Raw genomic sequence first — 20,032 nt, forward strand, 5'->3', positions numbered from 1 at the left:
TTTTTTTCTCAATTTTTTTCTTCTTTTTCTTTTTTTTTTTCATTTTTATCTCAAATAAAGAAACCATAAAATTATTATCTTCATTTTTTGACAAGAAAAATATAAATTTAGCCTATTAAAAATAATGATTATTTTTAAATTTTGAAAGATTATTTTATTTTTAAATGATAGAAAAGGTAAACGAACAATATTGAATCTAACTTTAATAAAAAATGAATAATATAGAAAAGATTTTTTATAAAAAAAACAAAAATTTTTGAACAAAATTATTTCGAAAAGTGTATAGACCAATCAAGAAGGATAAATGATATTTAGTTATTTATATAATTTTTTGTGAATTTCGATCTTATACAATTTTTTTTAGAGTAAAGGACAAATCCATCCCTGACCTTTTTTTTCGCGGACATTTTCGTCCCCGAGGATTGAAAAATACATTCATTTCCCTGACCCTCTGAAAAAGTGGACATATTTACCCTTTCGTTAGAGTCGTTCCGTTTGGCCTGACGGAAAATGGTGACGTGGCTCCCGTGGCACTGACCTGGCCATTACGGACTGCCACGTAAGATGGACTTTTGAAAAGAGGACGTATTAGTCCCAAGAACCCAAACGTAGTCGTTTCTTCCTCACCCCTCCAAACAAACTTTAATCCCCTTTTGCATTTTCAACCAATATTCCAGATTTCAGATGAAGAACAGAGCAATTTAGCGACATATTCACCAACAACAGAGCACAAATTCAATTTCACAGGCTCAGTTCACAATTCAACCAGTCCAGATTGTGCAATTTATGAAGAATCAACAACTTACAAAAAATTGCATATGGAGGAAACGGCTCTGGCCGTGGAGGAAGTTGCCATCCAGGGTGGCGGAACAGCAGCGGAGGGGTTGAATCTCCCATCGCAGCAAGTGGCGCTGGCGAAGCTGCAGTTCTACATCGAGGGCTGGATCCCGAGTGGCGAGGAAAATTGGTCTTGGCTGTTGGTCCCCGGAGTGTTCTTGCGGTGGCGTCGTAAGCGCGTGCGGCGTCCTCGGCAGAATCGAAGGTTCCGAGCCAAACCCTTGCTTTCTTCAACGGGTCTCTGATTTTGGCGGCGAATCTTCCCCACGGTCTCTTCCTCGTGCTGTGGTATCTAACTTCCTTTAATACTGGCATCGGCCCTGATCCGTTTACCTCTGCCACTGTAACCGCCGCCGTGGGTTTCAGAGCCGCAATTCCTCTGCCTCTTCCCATGACGATGGCTTTGGTTTTCAATATAAAAAAGAGTAATTTTGTGATGTTTTAAGGAACAGAGCGGAACTTAGATTGGGAAACAATGAAAAGAATCAAGCTTTGAAAACAAATAAGCATTTCAGTGTGTAAAATTTTGATGGGTCGTTCACACTGATTTCCAAGAAAGAAAAGCAACACATTCTTCTTCTTCTTCTTTGTTCTTTGAATCTTTGTCTTTGTTGTTGGGTGTGGTGTGGAGGGTGCGCATGGGGAGGGGAGTAGAGTGTGTTAGGGTAAGCGAGGAAGTGGAAAGGGATGGGGATAGGGCAAGGAGAGGAGGGGCAGCGTAGGTGGTGGTGGAAGAGGGAGTCAGGGAGAAATATGTCCTGTTTTGAAACGACATCGTTTTGGGGTGGGAGGACTAATATATCCTGTTTTAAAAAGCTACACATTTTGGTATGAGAGGACTAATATATTCTGTTTTAAAAAGTTACATGCCACGTGTGCTCCCGTAACGGCCAGGTCAGCGCCACGGGAGCTACGTCAGCGTTTTCCGTTGAGCCCAACGGAATCACTTTAACGGAGGGGTAAATTTGTCCGCATTTTAGAAGGGTCAGAGACATGAATGTATTTTCCAATCCTCGGAGACGAAAATGTCCGCAGAAAAAAAGTCAAGGACGGATTTATCCTTTACTCTTTTTTTTTTAAGTATAAAAAAATAAATTATTTGTTTATTTTTTATAAATGACTTTTTAATAAAAAAGTATATAAAACAAACGTAGGGGGAAAAAAAAAAAAAATCGTAGTGAATGTACTCAATGTAGGGTTCAACTGAAATTGATTTTCGGTCTCAGCGGCTGAGCTGCTCTTGTCTTCTCTTTTCCACGGTCTGGTATTGAAAACACTTATTAAAACCCTCAAAACCCCTGATATTATCCCTCTTTCTCTTCCGCCCTTCGTTTTTCTCTTACTCTTTACCATTACACTGCTCACTGTAAGACGCAACAATGAGCAGTTGGAGAAGCCTTCTTCTGCGAATCGGCGACAAGAGTCCCGAATACGGTGCCGCCGGCGACTTCAAGGACCACATTGTTCGCATCCCTCTCCTTCTTCTTCTTCTTCTTCTTCTTCTTCTTCTTCTTCTTCTTCTTCTTCTTCGATCTTAATTTCAATTCTTTTCTTTTCAGGAAACATGTTTTGGCGCCATTCGCAGAGAGCTCGACCACTCCCAAACCGAGATTTTGGAGGTTAGCTTTTCGATTCTCTTCTTTGCCATTTATGATTTACCGTGGTTTGTTAGGTAATTATTTTGTTCTTGTTGTTCTGTTTGGACCAATTGAAATTTGGGGATTTTTGAGCTATGAGGCATATTGTTGTAGCTAACATCTGTATTATGTATGTGTTATGAGCTTTCTTTAGAGATTATGGAGAAACTATATTGGTGACTTTAAATATTAGTAGTAGTTTCGTTGTTAGTTATAGTTGGCTGAGTGGTTGTTTTCCAATAGGCAATAGCAATACTTGTTTTTTATTAGAACGAGGATAGTATTTGGTGTGCGGACTAGTATATAATTTCCTGTATATATTGTTCCAAATATTGATATTGACACTTTTTTTTTAATTTGTTTTTGGAAGTCTAGGCTGGTCTTTCAAAATGTTCATGTATAATGGACTCCAGATCTAACATACTAAGACATGCTTGTTTTCTCTATCATTGTAGTTTCTTATAATATCTTTATTTTTCTTCATGCAGTTCCTTTTGGCATGTGCTGAGCAATTGCCTCACAAGATTCCGTTGTATGGAACCCTGGTAGGTTTTTTTCTTCTCTCTGTCTTGATTGAATAGCAAATGACCCTCCTTCCCCATGCCCAGGGGGCTATATTTATGTATTTGAATGTGCAGAATTATTTTGATGAACTAGTGCTGGAAATTATTCTGAATTAGTCATTGTCATAGTTGTGGCAGTGGTAATTCATCAAAGTATTATGGCATGCCATGTATATACAATCGAAACTGTTACTTAAGGCAATCTAGTATGTATACAATCTACCTAATGTTTGACATTGTAAATTATTTCCTCTTTGCACTTCATAAAAGATTTTAGCATTGTTGACTTACTCACTTTTCCCTTTATGAGCTGTTTACTTTCTAAATGCAAGGTTGGTAGCTTACTAAGTTTGATGTTGATGCTTTGCATATTTGTTACTTGCTAGATGCATATAAGCAGCATGATTTTGACACAATCTTGCAAATATATATTTGCAATGGTAAAAGAAAAAAATAAAATATATGATTAGCAGATTAACTTATTGTGAAAAATTTGTTTCCCTTGCTTACTATTGTCCTTTTATTTTCTTTTTGTTGCAATCATTGTCTATTATTTTTATCAGTGATTACTATCTTCGCTATGTGTTGTGAAATTTCATTTGCTCCTAGTTCAATTCCCTAAATGATGTTCCTGAGCATCTTTCATTTCCTTTAATACTCACTTCTTTCAGATTGGCTTGATTAACCTAGAAAATGAGGACTTCGTTAAAAAACTAGTGGACAAAACTCGGACTAAATTTCAGGTGAGCAGTTCATCCATTGAGGCTTCTATATTAGTTTCTTGATGATGTGTCATAAATTGTCTCTCCTAAAAACTGAAATTGTTTAGTAGAAACACATGAATGATTGTATATCTAATACACTATCTCACAGAGTGTCTTTTGGGCTTCAAGTGTGGATTGAATATGCACTGGTCTATTTTTGTCTTGTGTTGAAATTCTATCCTTATTTAGAAGAATGAAGGTAAAAAGGATAGAACTCTAGATCTTTTGGTTAGCGAAGTTTTGATACCATGTAATGAACCATCTGTTCTAAAGTTTAAGTTGTATTTGCATTGTCTTCATTCTCTTATTTTACTTTGCTTGTACATGCAATTGTAGATAGGGCTTTTCCATGAGAATTAAGGACAGCGATTTGAAATATTCAGTTGTCGTTGAAACAAATTTCTATAAATTAACATTCTCAATGGGATTTTAATTAAGATTTGATTTGATGCAATTATGCAATGAGATGTCTTGAACTGGAATGGGAAGAGAAAGTATCTATGTTATTATTATTTTATTTATTGATAAAAGAATAATATCATTAAGATGGGAAGAAGAATGTTACAATGTACAAGAAGATGGGAGGATAACAGATTCTCCTTGCAAAAGCCACAAACAAACAAAAGAATATTGCAGTATAGCTTTCCAGCTTCTCAAGGGAAAGTCATCCATAAAGATCACAGGATAGGAAAGTATATATGTTATCATGTTTTTAATAGGATTGATAAAAAATGTTAAGAACACTAGAAGATTGATTACATTGATTTGAGGAAGAGTTAGATTTCCCCTGACTTACCAAGACTAAGAAAATGCCAACACTCCAAATTAATCCCCCTCTCTCGATGTTTATAATCAACAAACTCTTCTAACTAACTTGGTGCCAACATGAGTTGCCTATATAATGGTACTTACTGGCTGAGTGGCTGTGTTCCACGATACATATACTGTTATTTTGAATTTATTTGTTCATATAATAAAATTTCCCATTGCATTTTTTTAAAATATAATTTGCTTCAATGCTCGAATGCAGTAAATTCTCTTAGTTTTATGTGGATCTTTTGGTGCATCTGTTTGAGTTTTAATCACCTATAATTTTTGTTGCTTGGCTTTTATTTTATTTTTTTAAAAATAGGATGCGTTAAATTCTGGAGACTGCAATGGGGTTCGTATCCTAATGCGGCTTATGACTGTCATGGTATGTATTGCATCGTTATTTATAAAAATATGTACCTTTATTGCCATTGTTATTATATGTCAGTATACTCTATATAGCATGAGGTAGTTAGGGAGTTCTTCAAGTTCTCATATTTGTTAAGCCGTTTTGCATAACTGGTTTACATAATTGTTTTACAATTGGTTTGTTATACGTTTCCCGATCATTAAAATTTCCGCATGTAAATTCTGTTTTGCTTTGCTACTTTTCATGAAGTCCTAATTATGTTTCATCTTATTCTTATTATCATCCATCCGTCTTTATTTTCTTTTTATAGATTTTTTTTATTCAGGTAATTGATTGCAGTTTTTTTTATGTCACTGTTATGCACCCCTACATGGGGTTTAGGGGAAAGAAATAGATAGTAAGGGTAATTTTTTTTTTGGGAGGGGGGGGGTGTTACAACTAACTCTGTTAGCTTGGCAGAGTTGGTATATGGTCATTTTGATGAGGAGACTAGGGGAGAGAGAGAGAGAGAGAGAGAAATGAGATTGTATATAAGAGAGGAGAAGAGTGTTATGGGGATTCATCTTGGAAATTAGGCTGGATAGAACTGATAGGAGAGTAGTAGCCTCTCGAATGCTAGTTGTATCTTCCTTTTCTGCTTATATCTCTTACATTCCCTAATACATTTACTGAGGCAAGAATGATATTTCAGTATCATTCAGCCCCTTAGCTTCTATTCCATCTTCTGTTTTTTACTCTATTATTCTGAATTATCTGCCACTATACATTATATTCTGCCCGTTATCTGTTTAGTTTAGCTGCAATGGTACCAGGATCCTACAGTCACTTTCTTGTAAATTTCTATATAGATGTGCAGTAAGGTTCTTCAACTAAGCTCTTTGGTTGGCATCTTTGATACGTTTTTATCATCAGCTGCTACAATAGTTGATGAGGAAAAAGGAAATCCCTTGTGGCAGCCTTGTGCAGACTTTTATATAACTTGTATTTTATCATGCCTCCCATGGGGTGGAGCAGAACTTGTTGAGGTAAGTATTTGATGCTTGAACATTTGGTAATCTGATTGCATTATGTTTTAGCAACATAAGAAGAAAAAATATCTCTCTGCATTTTAGTGTTAAAAGTTTACATATTCATATATTCTCTTAACTGTTCCTTTTATCATTATCATATTTATTAATTTCTGAATTTGTTGTTATTTACTGGCTTCCTTAAAGTTTATATGAACCATTACGATTCTGAATGTTCATTTGCATTCAAGATTTTATTTTCCTTCCAATGGTTGGAGTCATCTTCTATCTATATTATAAAATTTAGAGATCTGTGAAATGTGAATGGAAATAAGACTGGCTGTATTTTCCTTTTGTCAATTGGGGGGCTTAGCTTGTTTGTTTTTATTTGATCCAAATACCCGAATGGGGTATATGTTCAGTTTACAGTTTTTGATTTTAATTCATTCAGGGGAAAATAATGACTTTCAATGAAAGTAGAATATACTTGATTCTCATTTTTGGATGACTAATGTGAAAAGTAATTTCACTGTATCAACCCTCATTTTTCAGTTTTTTCCAAGCATTGCCTGAACACCAAAATTCGTTCTAAAATTGTAGTTATTTGTTTTGCTTTAGGGTACATATGGTTTGCGTTTTCATTTTCTGTTTTCATTTTCAGTGTTTTCTATTTTTGGAATTTTGTAAAGAAAAAAGAGAAAACAAGGTGTAAACAGAAAACAAGATTTTATTATTTTCACTGTTTTCATTTTTTCCTTCACAAAATCCAGAAAATAGAAAATACTGAAAATGAAAATAGAAAATGAAAATGCAAACCAAATGCATCCTACTTATCTCTGAAGGTGATTTTGCTTTATCCCATCCAGACCAAAATATTCTCTGAAACTTGCTTTTGAAACATTCAAATCTAACATAAACCACTTATTTTAGCTTAAATAATTCCTCTTGAAGTTAAATCATATTGGTTGGTACTTGGCAGCATTGGTTGACGTATGACCACAATATGGCAGTTGAGATCTGAACCATTTGTATTGGAGTGTTCTTATCTGTGGATGGTTCAAGAGCTTGCTTTTTGTTACTACTTATTGATGATTGGATTTTTCTACCTTTTTGCTGCTTAAGCTGTCATGACATAATGTTAGCTGAAATGATATTTTGGTTTACTAGTCTTAAACTAATGAGATGAACTTTATGATTTATTGAAGCACCAGTTGGAATTGTTAAGGGTGTGAAGCCAAGAAAAAATAATTTGATGCAGAAAATGTAGACTTTCAGTATCTTGAGAAGTTACAAATTTTTTTGTAAATGATATAACAGCTTCTCTAGTGGGTACATAGCATGCATAATGCATGCATGTTTGAATTATAATGGGCATTTAATTAGTCTCCTGAAACTTTCATTCTATTGAATGGCCGATCATGTCTCATGTCTGTAAACAGCAAGTTCCTGAAGAGATTGAGAGACTGATGGTTAGTGTTGAAGCTTATTTGAGCATCAGAAGGCGTGACTCTGACACTGGTTTATTCTTTTTTGAAAAAGATGATGCAAACGAGAGAGGTTCCGGTGATAAGGTTGGTTACTGTTTCCACTTCATTATGAGTTCTGTCCTCGTTTGAAGTTCATATCAATGTTTCCTTGCAAACACAATTCTTTCCATGAAATATTTATGTTGTTTTGGCCTTGCCTGCTGTGGTGCATATAGTGATGGCATAACAGGACCTGTGAAGTTTTTCATTCCATTGTACACTGTACAATTATCCTTGTGATTTTTCTATTACTATAGAATATCATGGTCTGAAAGTACATGTTAGGATTTGAAGCACTGAACTCAGGTCACCTGCCTTAGTTTGGCAGGACAATAAAAAGGGATTGCAGTTTAGATTAGTTAATAACAATCATAAATTTGAGGATGAGCTTGAAAGAATTTCTTTCGGAATGCTAATTTGGTATTTCTGATTATTTGATGAAATTTATAAGTTATCTTGGAACTGTTATTTACTGAGTATTGGTAGATTATTATTTATTCTTTATTCCTTTTTAAACTTTTATTTCTCTTGGTGTTACCTCTTTCTTCCTTTCAGATCTCGTAGTTGTCGTATGATTTCACCCTTGTTTGAAGCTTTTGACACAAATAATTCTTCTCTAACATTTGATTGCTATTTTCTAGGATTTTGTAGAAGACTTATATGACAGAATACAAGCTTTATCTAGTAATGGATGGAAAGTTGAAAGTGGTAATTTTCTCTCGTTTTTTACTTGATAAGCATGGTAGTATAGGTGGTTCGATATCTAAATGATAAATTTCAATACTTTTATGATTTATTATGTTTTCTCTCCTGCTTTTTAGTCTTTAGGACATTATTTGATTCTATATGTCTGAAGATCACGTTCCTCATAGTTTACATTAATGGCATAATCATAACAGAATGTTTGCTTGGAAAGAAAATAAGAAATACTAACTTGAGCTTAGCATATCTAGTCGAATCTTGTGGTGAGATTTTAATCTGGCTTATTGTTTTCCTTTTCTTCTCTGGTTTTTTCGGGTCATCTCTTCTTGCAGTTTTTTGCCATTGTTTACCTATGTTTTATTCCCTGCTTTGATTATTTGTACTGCTTGGGTTGTTAGTTCCAAGACCACATCTATCATTTGAAGCTCAGCTTGTTGCTGGGAAGTCCCATGAATTTGGGACAGTGAGCTGCCTTAACATACCAAGCCCACCTTCAGTACCTTCTGGCATATCTAATGGTAAACAAAAGCATGAAGCAGAGTTAAAATATCCACAAAGGATACACCGGCTTAACATATTTCCCCCCAGTAAAACTGAGGTGATTTTTTTTCGCCTTATGATATTTGGTCTTGTGCATTTACACTGATTTTGTTGCTTTTAATATTACATTATGGAAACTTATTTAATTTATTGTTTGACTTGGACCTTTTTTTGACAGTAAATTGAACCTTATATTTGTTTGGATATTTCATTGTTTTTCTGCATCTTTTGACATTTTTTTCAAGAGCTTTGTTTAGGCATTGTTTTCTTTGTAGAAGAAAATTTGTGACATAATTTGTGGGTTTGTGCATACCCTTACTGTGCAGCTGAGACTGGCTATGTTATTTAGTGGTAAAAACTCAGCAAACAAATCAAGTTAATAGTTGCAGAGATGAGCATGTTGACATAAACAAGTATGGTTAGACAAAGATATTTAGATGTTAATTAGATATGATATTATAGCATTGTCTGATCTACATAGCTGAGCCCACTTAATAATTCTTAGTTTTTGTTTCCTTTGGCACTCCAAGTTTGTGGCTTTTAATATAGATATAGAGATATAGAGATTGCCTACCTTGTGCTTTCCTATAAGTGTTGAAGCAGTTGTTTATATCTTCTTGTAAGAAGTGCATACAATTGTGTATTCTTTCTTGTGTTTGTTCTCTTTGTGTGTGATTGTTTTTCTTCTTAAGTAGTTATATAGTTATGCTCCTGTTTGGGAGTGTTGTGGCCTGTTCTTTGGGTGCATAATGGTAGCAAAATTAATAAGTATTCTTGATCGAATGTTTTTACGAGCCGCTTGGAAGCTACAAGTTCCATGGATAAGTACCTGGCAAGGCTTGTCAAAGGTGTTGTGGCTGCCAAAAATTGATATTCTACCTTCACCGTTACTTAAATTTCAAAGTCAACCATATCCAAAATTGCTTTCAAAACCAGGCATATGTCCTTATAACCTTTTACATGATAATCTACCAATATTTGAATGTTTTTTGGTGGTAAGATTTCAGCAACTTTTCTCTAAAGCCAAAACACGTGGTAAGATTTCAGCAACATTTCCAAGCCAGGCCATTGTTTGAACATTCTCACATTTGTATTTGGATCCAAATTTGTTGTTTCATTACAAACTTCATTAACTTACTACTATCAACTATCAAGTATTTTCAGATAAACAGTAACTTACTACCATCAAGCATTTTCAGATAAAAGGAAATTTCCTTGGAGTTTGCTGCTATAATCTTTATGTGAAAATAGTTTTTCATCCACCCCCTCCCTGCCATGATGAAAGACAACCTATTCTGAGGTTTTATTTTGTTGGCATATTGTATTTTTTTTATTTGTTCCTTTAGGATATGTTAGCATTGTCTGCTCTTGTGCTTCTATTTTTCTTGTCAGACTAGATTTGTTCTGTAGACATCTCCAAAACAAATAATTTTACTTTTGTTAAGTGAGGAGCAGACTTTCACGTGATGAACTTGCTGATTAATTCCTTGATATTCAAAGCTGTTCGGTTTACATGTATGATTGTATTACCTACACTGCAATTTCAGGTTTTGAAAATTTTGAACTTTTTTCGCCACCATTATATCTGAGGATTAAATGGAAAATAATCTTTTGGATGGCAGGATCTGCAGCCTATTGATCGATTTGTTATGGAAGAATATCTCCTGGATGTGCTTCTGTTCTTCAATGGCTGGTTTGTATGAATTGTTGATTCTTTTCAATGCAATGACATGCCTATTTTTACCCTTTCAAAACCATTTTTTGATTTAGTGATCTTAGGTTCAAACACCATTACTGTCGTTTAAAGAATAGAAAAAACATTTCTGATGTTGCAAACTCTTAGTTCTGTCCGATTTCTGTTGTGCTTTACAAAAAACTATTATTTGGTGTTTAGTTAGAACTCCTTTGGTCCTTTTATTTCCTCTCTTTTTGGTTTGCATCCTTCTCTAAAATTGTTTGACATAATTTTAACTGTTCTCGTTTTGTGTTCATGCAAAGCTAGTCGAAAGGAATGTGCTTCTTTTATGGTTGGCTTGCCAGTGCCCTTCAGATATGAGTACCTCATGGCTGAGACAATATTCTCTCAGGTATTTGCACCTACCTCCTCGATGCTTTTGATTGGACCCTGGTACCTGTAAAGCTTTAGCACTATAATATTGTGGATTGAAGCTTGATTTGGGTCTCTACACTGGCTTTGGTTGGTTGCCATTACAGGCTTTAAAATAATGATGTTACTAAATTGAGTGACATGTTCAGTAACATTTAATGTCTAAAAATCTAGAAGGCAATGCCATGAAACAATAAAGCTAATAGAAGCTTGTCCTCTTTTCTTAGTATTTGAGATCCTAAGCCAGATGTTGTTCTATGTTCCACTTAAGCATTCAAGATTGCAGAGTTCTGTGCAAGTTACTATTAAGGTGGGACAGTACCATATATTCATTGAAAAGAAGCAATGATGTGATTTTGCACTCTCAGGTGCCTGAGGATGATTTTGAGTTTTTTTGGTTATAGTGGTGACTCAGTAGTTGTGGGTATTTCTTCACACATGAGTTGACATTTTGGGGTTGGTCTAATTGGTTGGTTTAATTAGTAAGAAGTAATTGATAGTTTTGCAAAGATGTGCTTGAATGTCAAGAATTTATCATATACTGAAATATAGGGAATATTATAAATGTTCCTTAGATACGTTTGAATGAAGGATGCTTTTGTATATTTGGTAGTAATTTTGCCGTCATATGTCGAGTCTTTTAGTCCTTCGTGCACTTATTTTCTAACTTTTGCTGTTATATTTTATTATAAAAAATCCTTTTATCCTTTAGTTTTATATTTTCAAGGGAACACTGATCAATAACTGGCAGATGTTATAGTGGACCCACCAAGTGCTCTCTCTTTCCTGCCTTTTAATTGAATTTCCTGAATTTTGAAATAAATCTTCATCAACCATTATATAAATTATTGATATTACTAAGAGTTGGGTCAAATTACCCTAGTGTAAGCAATTGCTACACCGGTGAATAATTTGTCATTTGAGCTTTTTTTTTTACAAAATCCACAGTTGGATTAGAATTTTCTATCTTATAAATCATCTATAAAATTTCATTTCAATTGAAACTCATTTGAAATACAACAAGAACAACAACAAATCCCTATCCTACTAGGCGGAGTTGGCTACATGGATCAAACGATGCCATTTCGTCCTATCATGTATCATGTCTACAGTGAGACTATTGACACGTAGATTTCTGTTGACCACTTCATAAAAAAAATTGGTTAACCAACTGATGCCCTTACCTCCTAAGTCTTTCCACATTTCAATCGGAATATTATCTGATCCTACTGCCATTCCATTATTCATCTGCTTTACAGCCTCCCTTACTTCTAAGTCTTGAATCCTTCGATAATAGTTGAAGTTTTGGTCATCTTCCCTCGTGTGTAACCGACTTAAACACGGAAGAGTCTCTTGTCCTTCATTAAATAACTCATAAAAGTAGCTCTTCTTTGTTTTGTTAATGCTCTCATCTTGGACTAAAACTTCTCCATTCTTGTCCTTGATGCACTTAACTTGGTCCAAATCTATTGTTCTTCTTTCTCGACTCTTTGAGATCTTATATATACTTTTTTCCCTTTCCTTCGTACCCAAAGACTGATAAACACCCTCATACGCCCTTGTTCTTGCTTCACTCACTGCCTCTCTTTTCTCCTTCTTAGTAATCTTATATTTTTCCCAATTTTTAGTATTGCAGCTTAAAGGCCAGTTTTTAAAATATGAAAAGCATTTGAAATACTTTTTATATATTTGAATTTTCATGAAATTTAGCATAAAGGATCTCATTATGGGTCATTGTGATTCAATGGTTGGATCACTAAAGTGTATATTCTATACGAAGTTATGCGTAGTGTAATTTTGCTTATTGATCCTTACTGATTTAGTAAGAGATGTTTTTTTAAACTTTTTTTTTTAAATTTATTTTTCTGAGGTTCTTTTACTTTTCTATATGAATGCTTGATTATGTATCGGGTAGCCTTATTTATGCTATCTCCATCACTCCTGTAGTTGCTGATGCTACCTCAACCACCTTTCAAGCCAATATACTACACACTGGTTATTATTGACCTTTGTAAGGTATTATTTGTTGGATTTTAACATTGTTTCTTTGTCACTGGTGATTTATTAGCTCTCTAATACACATTCATGAATTTTAAATTCTGATTTTTGGTTTGACACACCTTTGGCTACAAAATAGGCTCTTCCTGGAGCATTTCCTGCAGTTGTTGCTGGAGCAGTTCGTGCTCTCTTTGAGAAGATTGCTGATTTGGATATGGAGTGTCGAACACGTCTCATCCTTTGGTTTTCACATCATTTGTATGTTCCAGATAATATTTATGTTTTCATGCTTTCCCTTGATTTAAATCGAATCCTCTTTCTTTGGTGTTTTTGTTGCTTTCTTTCACCTCCCTAATACTTTATTTCTTTTTTTTTTTCTATAATAATAAAAATAAAAACAAAAATAAATGAGTGATACAAAAATAAATGAGTGATGTATGACATTCTTATATTGAAAATAGTATTCATAATTTCCCATTAAAAGATGGCATTGTCAGTAGTGAGATGTATGTCTTGTGAAACAATACGCAAATTGTTGCCTGAAACTTAAGTGATAATGAAATTCATATTTGCACGAAATATAGATCATTTTCAATTTTCAAAAAAACCAGGGAAGAAACTGTTTTCTGGAAGAAAACAATATGGGATTCTATCTAGTGTGAAGTCATTATTGTAGATTCATGCCTGTATAATTATGAGGCAAGTCTACAATATGGTTGATGCAGGTTGCTAGACCTCTTCCTGTCACCTTTAAACTCTTACTTCCTGTTCTTGTGCCATGTTCATGAATTAGGTTTAACAATTTTCGGTTTTCATGACTCAGGTTAAATAAAATATCTTTTTAAGATCAGTTCTGTTTTTACTTTAAAAATTAACGTGCTTGCAAGTTGTTTCTCTAGTCTGGTCCTGTTCAACTTGGTTGATGGATTTACTACACTGCAGGTCGAACTTTCAGTTCATCTGGCCATGGGAAGAGTGGGCTTATGTCTTAGACCTCCCAAAGTGGGCCCCGCAACGTGTGTTTGTTCAGGAGGTTTTGGAGCGAGAAGTTCGCTTATCTTACTGGGACAAAGTTAAGCAGGTAATTAATCATGGACGAACCACAGAAGTGATTATTGATTAATTCTAAAGTTTACACGACCTCAATATGTGGCAGTACTATAATGCAATGCTACCCAGTAATCTCTCATACAGTAATTGCTGATTAAGGAAAAACCTCATAGGGTATTAACATTTTTGTTGTTGTCAGTCTATAGTAGTTGAGGCTTTTATGTTTGAAGTTGAATATATTCCATGTAATTTAGTTTTTATTCATATAATTGGTAGCAGACCTTCAATGAAATTGATCTGGTATAGGTGCATTCCAGTCAGTTGCTATAGTCAGTTGTAACAGAAACTGAAATGAGTTAGGATATAGGAGGAAGAAAGTTAGGAATTTGGTACAAATATTTGGGAGTGGAAATGGCGGTTATCTTGAGCACATTTTCTTGGCTCTTCTCTTCACTCCTTATACTCTGAACCAGTCCTAATAATGTTTCTATTGTCCATTCATGTTATTCACAGAGCGTTGAAAATGCAGCTGGTTTAGAAGAATTACTTCCTCCAAAAGGTGGACCAAACTTAACTTTGGGGGCAGACGGTACAGAGAACAATGAAAATGTGCTCTCTGGAGAGCTTAACAACATGGTTAAAGGAAAGGCACCTGTTCGTGAAATAATCTCGTGGATTGATGAAAGCATACTTCCCAATAATGGTCTAGAAGTTACACTAAGAGTGGTTGTACAAACTCTTCTCAATATTGGATCTAAAAGTTTCACACATTTGATAACCGTCTTAGAGAGATATGGTCAAGTTTTTGCAAAACTATGTCCTGACCAGGATAAGCAAGTCATGCTGATTGCTGAAGTGGGTTCATTTTGGAAGAGTAACACCCAAATGACAGCAATAGCAATTGACAGGATGATGGGTTATCGACTTGTATCAAATTTGGCCATCGTGAGATGGGTTTTCTCCTTAGAAAATATTGAGCAATTTCATACATCAGATCGTCCATGGGAGGTACTTCAATTTATGGATAGTTCAATATCGTGGTTGTTTGCTTTTGATAGTAAAAACAAATTATTTTAAAGAGAAGAGAATGTATAAAAGAGGAACGTAATTATCGTAGATACAAAAGAGATATCTATGAAATAGACTATGTAACAATGCATGCCACCACACCTTTTGAAATCAGCTAGAGGAACACCATTAAACAAACAATTAGTTGAGCACCAACCAAATAGGTAATCTTATCCCAAACAATTTCAATAGCGGAAGGATCGTTAAAATCCCATAATTCCTTTCCAATCAAAGACAACAAAGCACCGCAAAAACCGAGGATTCACACAGAATCCTTACATCTTTATGAGCCAAAAGCACTGTTTCCTTCCCGAATATAACCCCCAGGAGGATGGGGAACACTATCATTTTCTTTAAAGATGTGTTTTAACTTGATCTGCTTTGCACATAATGCCTTTTACATTTAGGTGCTGGATACATAATATTTCTTGTTCTTGTTTTTATCGTCATTGTTAGCATATCAAAATATGTAGCATTAATTTAATTGATGTTCATAGCCATCTGTAGCTCTTTTGTTTGAAATTCCATCCTTTGTGTATCCCATCAAACAGGTTCTTCGAAATGCAGTAAGCAAGACATATAATCGTATTTCTGATTTAAGGAAAGAGATATTATCTCTTAAAAGGAATATTTTATCAGCTGAAGAAGCTGCAAAGCAAGCAAAAGATGAGTTAGATGCTGCAGAGTCGAAACTGACACTTGTAGATGGTGAACCAGTTCTTGGTGAAAATCCTGCTAGGTTGAATAGATTGAAGTCGCAAGCTGCAAAAGCAAAGGAGGAGGTGGTTTCTCTTCAAGAATCTTTTGAAGCTAAGGAAGCTCTTCTTGTCCGAGCAATTGAAGAAAATGAGGTAATTAACTAAAACTGGTATTAACATGTCTGCAGACAGTTTTTTCCTTATGAGACATGACGATGCTGTTATGACACTTTGGACAAAAATTTTTTAGTGGTCAGAAACTGCATAGAACTTCATAGTAATGTGGCTGCGGATGGACTAGCAGAATATCTTTTTACCATTTATTATTGAAATTTTATCTTTTTGAATACTTCACACCATAGATAGCCTGTGCTAGATTGCAAAAGTTTCTTCTGGTAAATGTGAAGTGTTATATTTCTATTAAGAGATCGATGATAGTGTTGTTTGGTCTAATTACTTAACTCCATATTTTAGAGAGGATACTGCATTATTGTTCCAGTACATCTACAATAAATCATAGAAAAAACGAATACAAAGTGCACAATAAAGGAGGATAAGGATTTATCATATAAAAATATTATAGGATAAGGATAAAAAGAAGAAATAATAAAGGAGGATAGGGAATCCACTTAAGTAGGAAAAACAAAGAGCTTGAGGGGATATCACTTGGTCTGGATTCCTGTCCAGTTTTAGTGCTATATTACTAGTTACTACACAGCTTTCCTTTTCTTTACAGTTAATAAATTTTTAAATTATTCCTTATACTATAAAAAAGGATTTTAGGTTGATATGATCTGTAATAATTTCATATATCCATTGGTCTTGTTTATACTTAGTTGTAGTGTTTAAATAAGGAAACAAACTGAGATAACTCTCAAGCTTGTTTTCCTCACGTGTATGACTAATTGATTACCTGATGTATCATGAAGTTCTTCCAAGATATTATGAATTATTCTATCCAAAAAAGATATTCTAAGAATTTGTTGTAGATGTTAGGTTTTACTTGTCTGTCAGCTATAATTGAGGCAATTCAGATTACCCTTTTATTGTATTTGCACAATCCATTCTTGGATCTTGCTTGTTTTCCTGAGCATTTAAGGCTCTAAAGTGAGAAAGTTGGTAAAATGAAATCACTCTTAAATTAAGATAGTGGGGCACACATTATATGGAAGTTACAAAATCAATGGTGATTAACTCCTCACTTTACCACTTTACCAACTTCCTCACTTTAGAGGATCTAAATTCTTACGAATGTGCTATCAAACTTAGTACTAAATTGCCACTGTTTTCAAATTATTTATTTGTATGCCAGTGTTTATGTACAGTGGCCTATTTTACTTTTTTCTATTAAAATGTCCATTTTATTCTTACGCCATTCCTGCTACTACACCACCAGTTATCACTAGAACAACAACCACTACCACCACCACCACCATCTGTTTTCCAATATCTCAAACCACCACCATAAAATACAATTAAAAAACTAATATCTGATTTAAAATTAAAAATAAAGTAAAATAATAATAGAAAAGAACAAATTGAGAGAGTGGAGGAAAACAAAGAGATTGAGAGAGGGAGGAGAGGAGCAAAGAAGGTGGCAGACCCACATAATCGGAATTGCATGCATTTTAAGTTCTAATGGTTCTTTCCTTGCATTGGTGGTGTTGCACATGTAGGCATTATTTCTAATGTTGTACAAAAGCTTCTCAAATGTGTTGGTGGAGCGCCTTCCTGAAGGATCTAAAGCTAGATCACTACACGAGTTGAAGGCTGCAGAAGTTGATGTGATGGCAGTGGATCCTCAAGAACCATCAACCATGGAACTAGATAATGAGAATCAGCAACCCCAAAACAGGTTCCAGTTCCTGCCCTTCTGACCTAGATGGATAATAAAGAATGACCAAATTACTGTCCTGCTTAGTAGATGCACACAAATAAATAACTTGTTTTGGTTTCTTTTGTATTCTGCAGTCAGTCAAATGGCGGGAAGAAAAGTGGTGCTTACAATGTAGGCGAAAAGGAGCAATGGTGTATCACCACTTTGGGTTATGTGAAGGCCTTTTCCAGGCAGTATGCGGCTGAGGTATTGTTTGATTCAGCGCTTGCATTTGCTAATTTACCTAGTTTGAGTTTTTCTTTGTTGTGCACAAAATCCAAATCTTATATAATGGTTTTTCATTCTATATCTCGTCAAGTATTGCTGAAGTAGCATCCTCAAGATTGATACTCTTTCCCTTTGGTTTTATCTGTCAATTGCACTTTTGTCTTGAATAAAATGTGGCAGTGACAGATGAAATGAAATTAATTCAGTATTAGTTATCATGTTTTAGTAAGTGAACGCTTCTTGAAGTAGGAGTTATATAAGACGTTGACGTTATCATACATTTATATTGTTGCTGGCAGATATGGCCTCATATTGAGAAGCTGGATGCAGAGGTATTGACAGAAGAAGCACCTCCTCTTTTTCGATCGGCTGTTTATTCTGGTCTTAGAAGACCAATTAACGAGGCTTGATTTATTTATTCATGCATTGACCTTAGGTATACACGTTTCTAGCCTACTAACCATTCCCCCTCTCTTATCAAAAGAGGAAAGCCGTATTCTGTTGTAATGTAAATTATATATTTTTCTATTCCGAAGGGAGTTGACAAACGGCCACTGTATATTGATCATTTTGATCACAGATATTTATTGGACCCAACTGTGCGTAAAACCTGCAGTGTGTTTGCTTGGAAAAATGTTGACTGTTGTCGTGTTGGTGGGGACACTGATTGTTGTTTGAACTATGAATTGATTGTCGGTTATCGGCGTGCTTAAGGATAGAGCTTATCATGTTGTCTTGTCTCGTCTCCTCTCGTCTTATCTTATCTCACAGGAAAGCTAGGGTGTAGGGGGTAAAGAAGCATTAAGGTGGAGTTCAATTGTTATATATTTACATACTAAAGTTTTCTCGTCATCTTATCAAGTATTTGCTTCCTAAATCTCTTGGAGAGTAGAGTGATATTATTGGTTATTATCTTGGAAGTATTTGACTAAAATTCAATTATTTGATAGTTTATTTGGTCTAAATTACCTGTATTAAAGGTAGTGGAAACTGGAAAGTCAATGTTAAGGAAATAAGTGCATTATTTATTATTTATTATTGGTTATGAAATTCTAATTTATTTATAAAACTTACTGGAACTCTTCCAAACTGCAAGTTTTTTCTTCTAGTATCAGAAATTGACAACCAAAAAGCTATAATTACCGAAAACTACCACTAACAACCAAAAACGAGGAAGGTGCATTTGGGCACTATAATGCATGAAAGAGTAACTTAGATACCCACATTAAACCGTAAGTAGGTGGTTGGCCAAGTCATTTATGAATAGTTTTTTGTAATTTAATGGCTTCAAGTTGGTAATGATTTTGATCAATTTCTTCTATTTACGTTTTCCAGAGTCTAAGGAATCTTAATTTTACCTTTTTGTCCTTTAAAAGTAGAAAAAAAAAATGATAGTGTTGGGTTATATTTTTGGATCAGGTTTTTCTAAAATAAAAAAATTAGTGAAATGAAAAAATATTTAATCACTTTTAAATTAAGATAGTAAAATTTACATATGATAGGAGTTATAAATTTAATAGTAATTAATTTTTTACTATATTATTTTGCTAATTTTTTTTTAATTTTAGAAGATTTAAATTCATATTTAGTATGTGTTGATAAGAAAGAGAAGATATTTTTGGCGACCAGAGAGGGCTTTATCATATTTTTTTCAAAAATAGTATTCAGTCATAGACTAAATGAATTAGAAATAAATTAAAAGGTTAGATCACTAAAGATTTTATAAAAGTACAAAAGAATGGGATTTCCCAACAAAATATTAGACATTCTAAAAAGATATCAATCCTAAATCTAGGATAATAAAAAATACAAAGAAAATAAAAAACAAAATATCTTCAAATAATCATGCTATGTACACAAAAATTTATATTAAAATACAAAATATATATTGAAAATGAATTAAACAATACATGTATTTATACACTAATATATGATAACTAATATGACGACTAATTTTTTGTGCACGCAGTATAGTTGTTTTAGTATATTTTGTTTTTTATTTTTTTTAGTATTTTTTATTCTCCCATATTTAGGATTAGTATTTAACTGTGGCAAAATTCTTTCAAGTGTTTTTCATTGTATTCATTCTTTATTCATTGTAAAATCCTTGCTTACTTGGTTAGGAGGGTCGCCCACTTTGCCTCTGCAGTACCCGAGTGATTAGTCATTAAGCTACCGGCCTGATGGATACCCTGATGCAAAAAAAAAAAAAAATCCCTGCTTACTCTAAAAGAATTTTCGAAAATTGTAA

The 20,032-nt window shown here is 34.2% G+C and overlaps 1 protein-coding gene across 1 annotated transcript; it reads left to right on the forward strand.

Annotated features, from left to right (window-relative positions):
• The first annotated feature begins 2,002 nt into the window (after positions 1 to 2,002).
• Positions 2,003 to 18,509, forward strand: LOC112755020 (nuclear cap-binding protein subunit 1). The gene is made up of 19 exons (XM_025802885.3): positions 2,003 to 2,300; positions 2,397 to 2,456; positions 2,963 to 3,019; positions 3,709 to 3,780; positions 4,934 to 4,996; positions 5,830 to 6,006; positions 7,428 to 7,559; positions 8,156 to 8,222; positions 8,615 to 8,814; positions 10,379 to 10,449; positions 10,759 to 10,843; positions 12,811 to 12,879; positions 13,001 to 13,119; positions 13,804 to 13,942; positions 14,425 to 14,919; positions 15,531 to 15,830; positions 17,354 to 17,532; positions 17,649 to 17,760; positions 18,081 to 18,509. The coding sequence occupies exons 1-19, from the start codon at positions 2,217 to 2,219 to the stop codon at positions 18,189 to 18,191; spliced, it is 2,592 nt and encodes an 863-aa protein (XP_025658670.1). The 5' UTR covers positions 2,003 to 2,216; the 3' UTR covers positions 18,192 to 18,509.
• Positions 18,510 to 20,032: the final 1,523 nt, after the last annotated feature.

Source organism: Arachis hypogaea, chromosome 16 (assembly GCF_003086295.3).
Source record: "Arachis hypogaea cultivar Tifrunner chromosome 16, arahy.Tifrunner.gnm2.J5K5, whole genome shotgun sequence".
Lineage (NCBI taxonomy): Eukaryota > Viridiplantae > Streptophyta > Magnoliopsida > Fabales > Fabaceae > Arachis > Arachis hypogaea.

Excerpts from the sequence above, each read along its gene's own strand:
- LOC112755020 (XM_025802885.3), top strand. The coding sequence starts at position 2,217 with ATGAGCAGTTGGAGAAGCCTTCTTCTGCGAATCGGCGACAAGAGTCCC. Across the intron at positions 7,560-8,155 it reads AGAGAGGTTCCGGTGATAAG|GATTTTGTAGAAGACTTATA; the intron begins GTTGGTTACTGT and ends GCTATTTTCTAG. Across the intron at positions 12,880-13,000 it reads TTATTATTGACCTTTGTAAG|GCTCTTCCTGGAGCATTTCC; the intron begins GTATTATTTGTT and ends GCTACAAAATAG.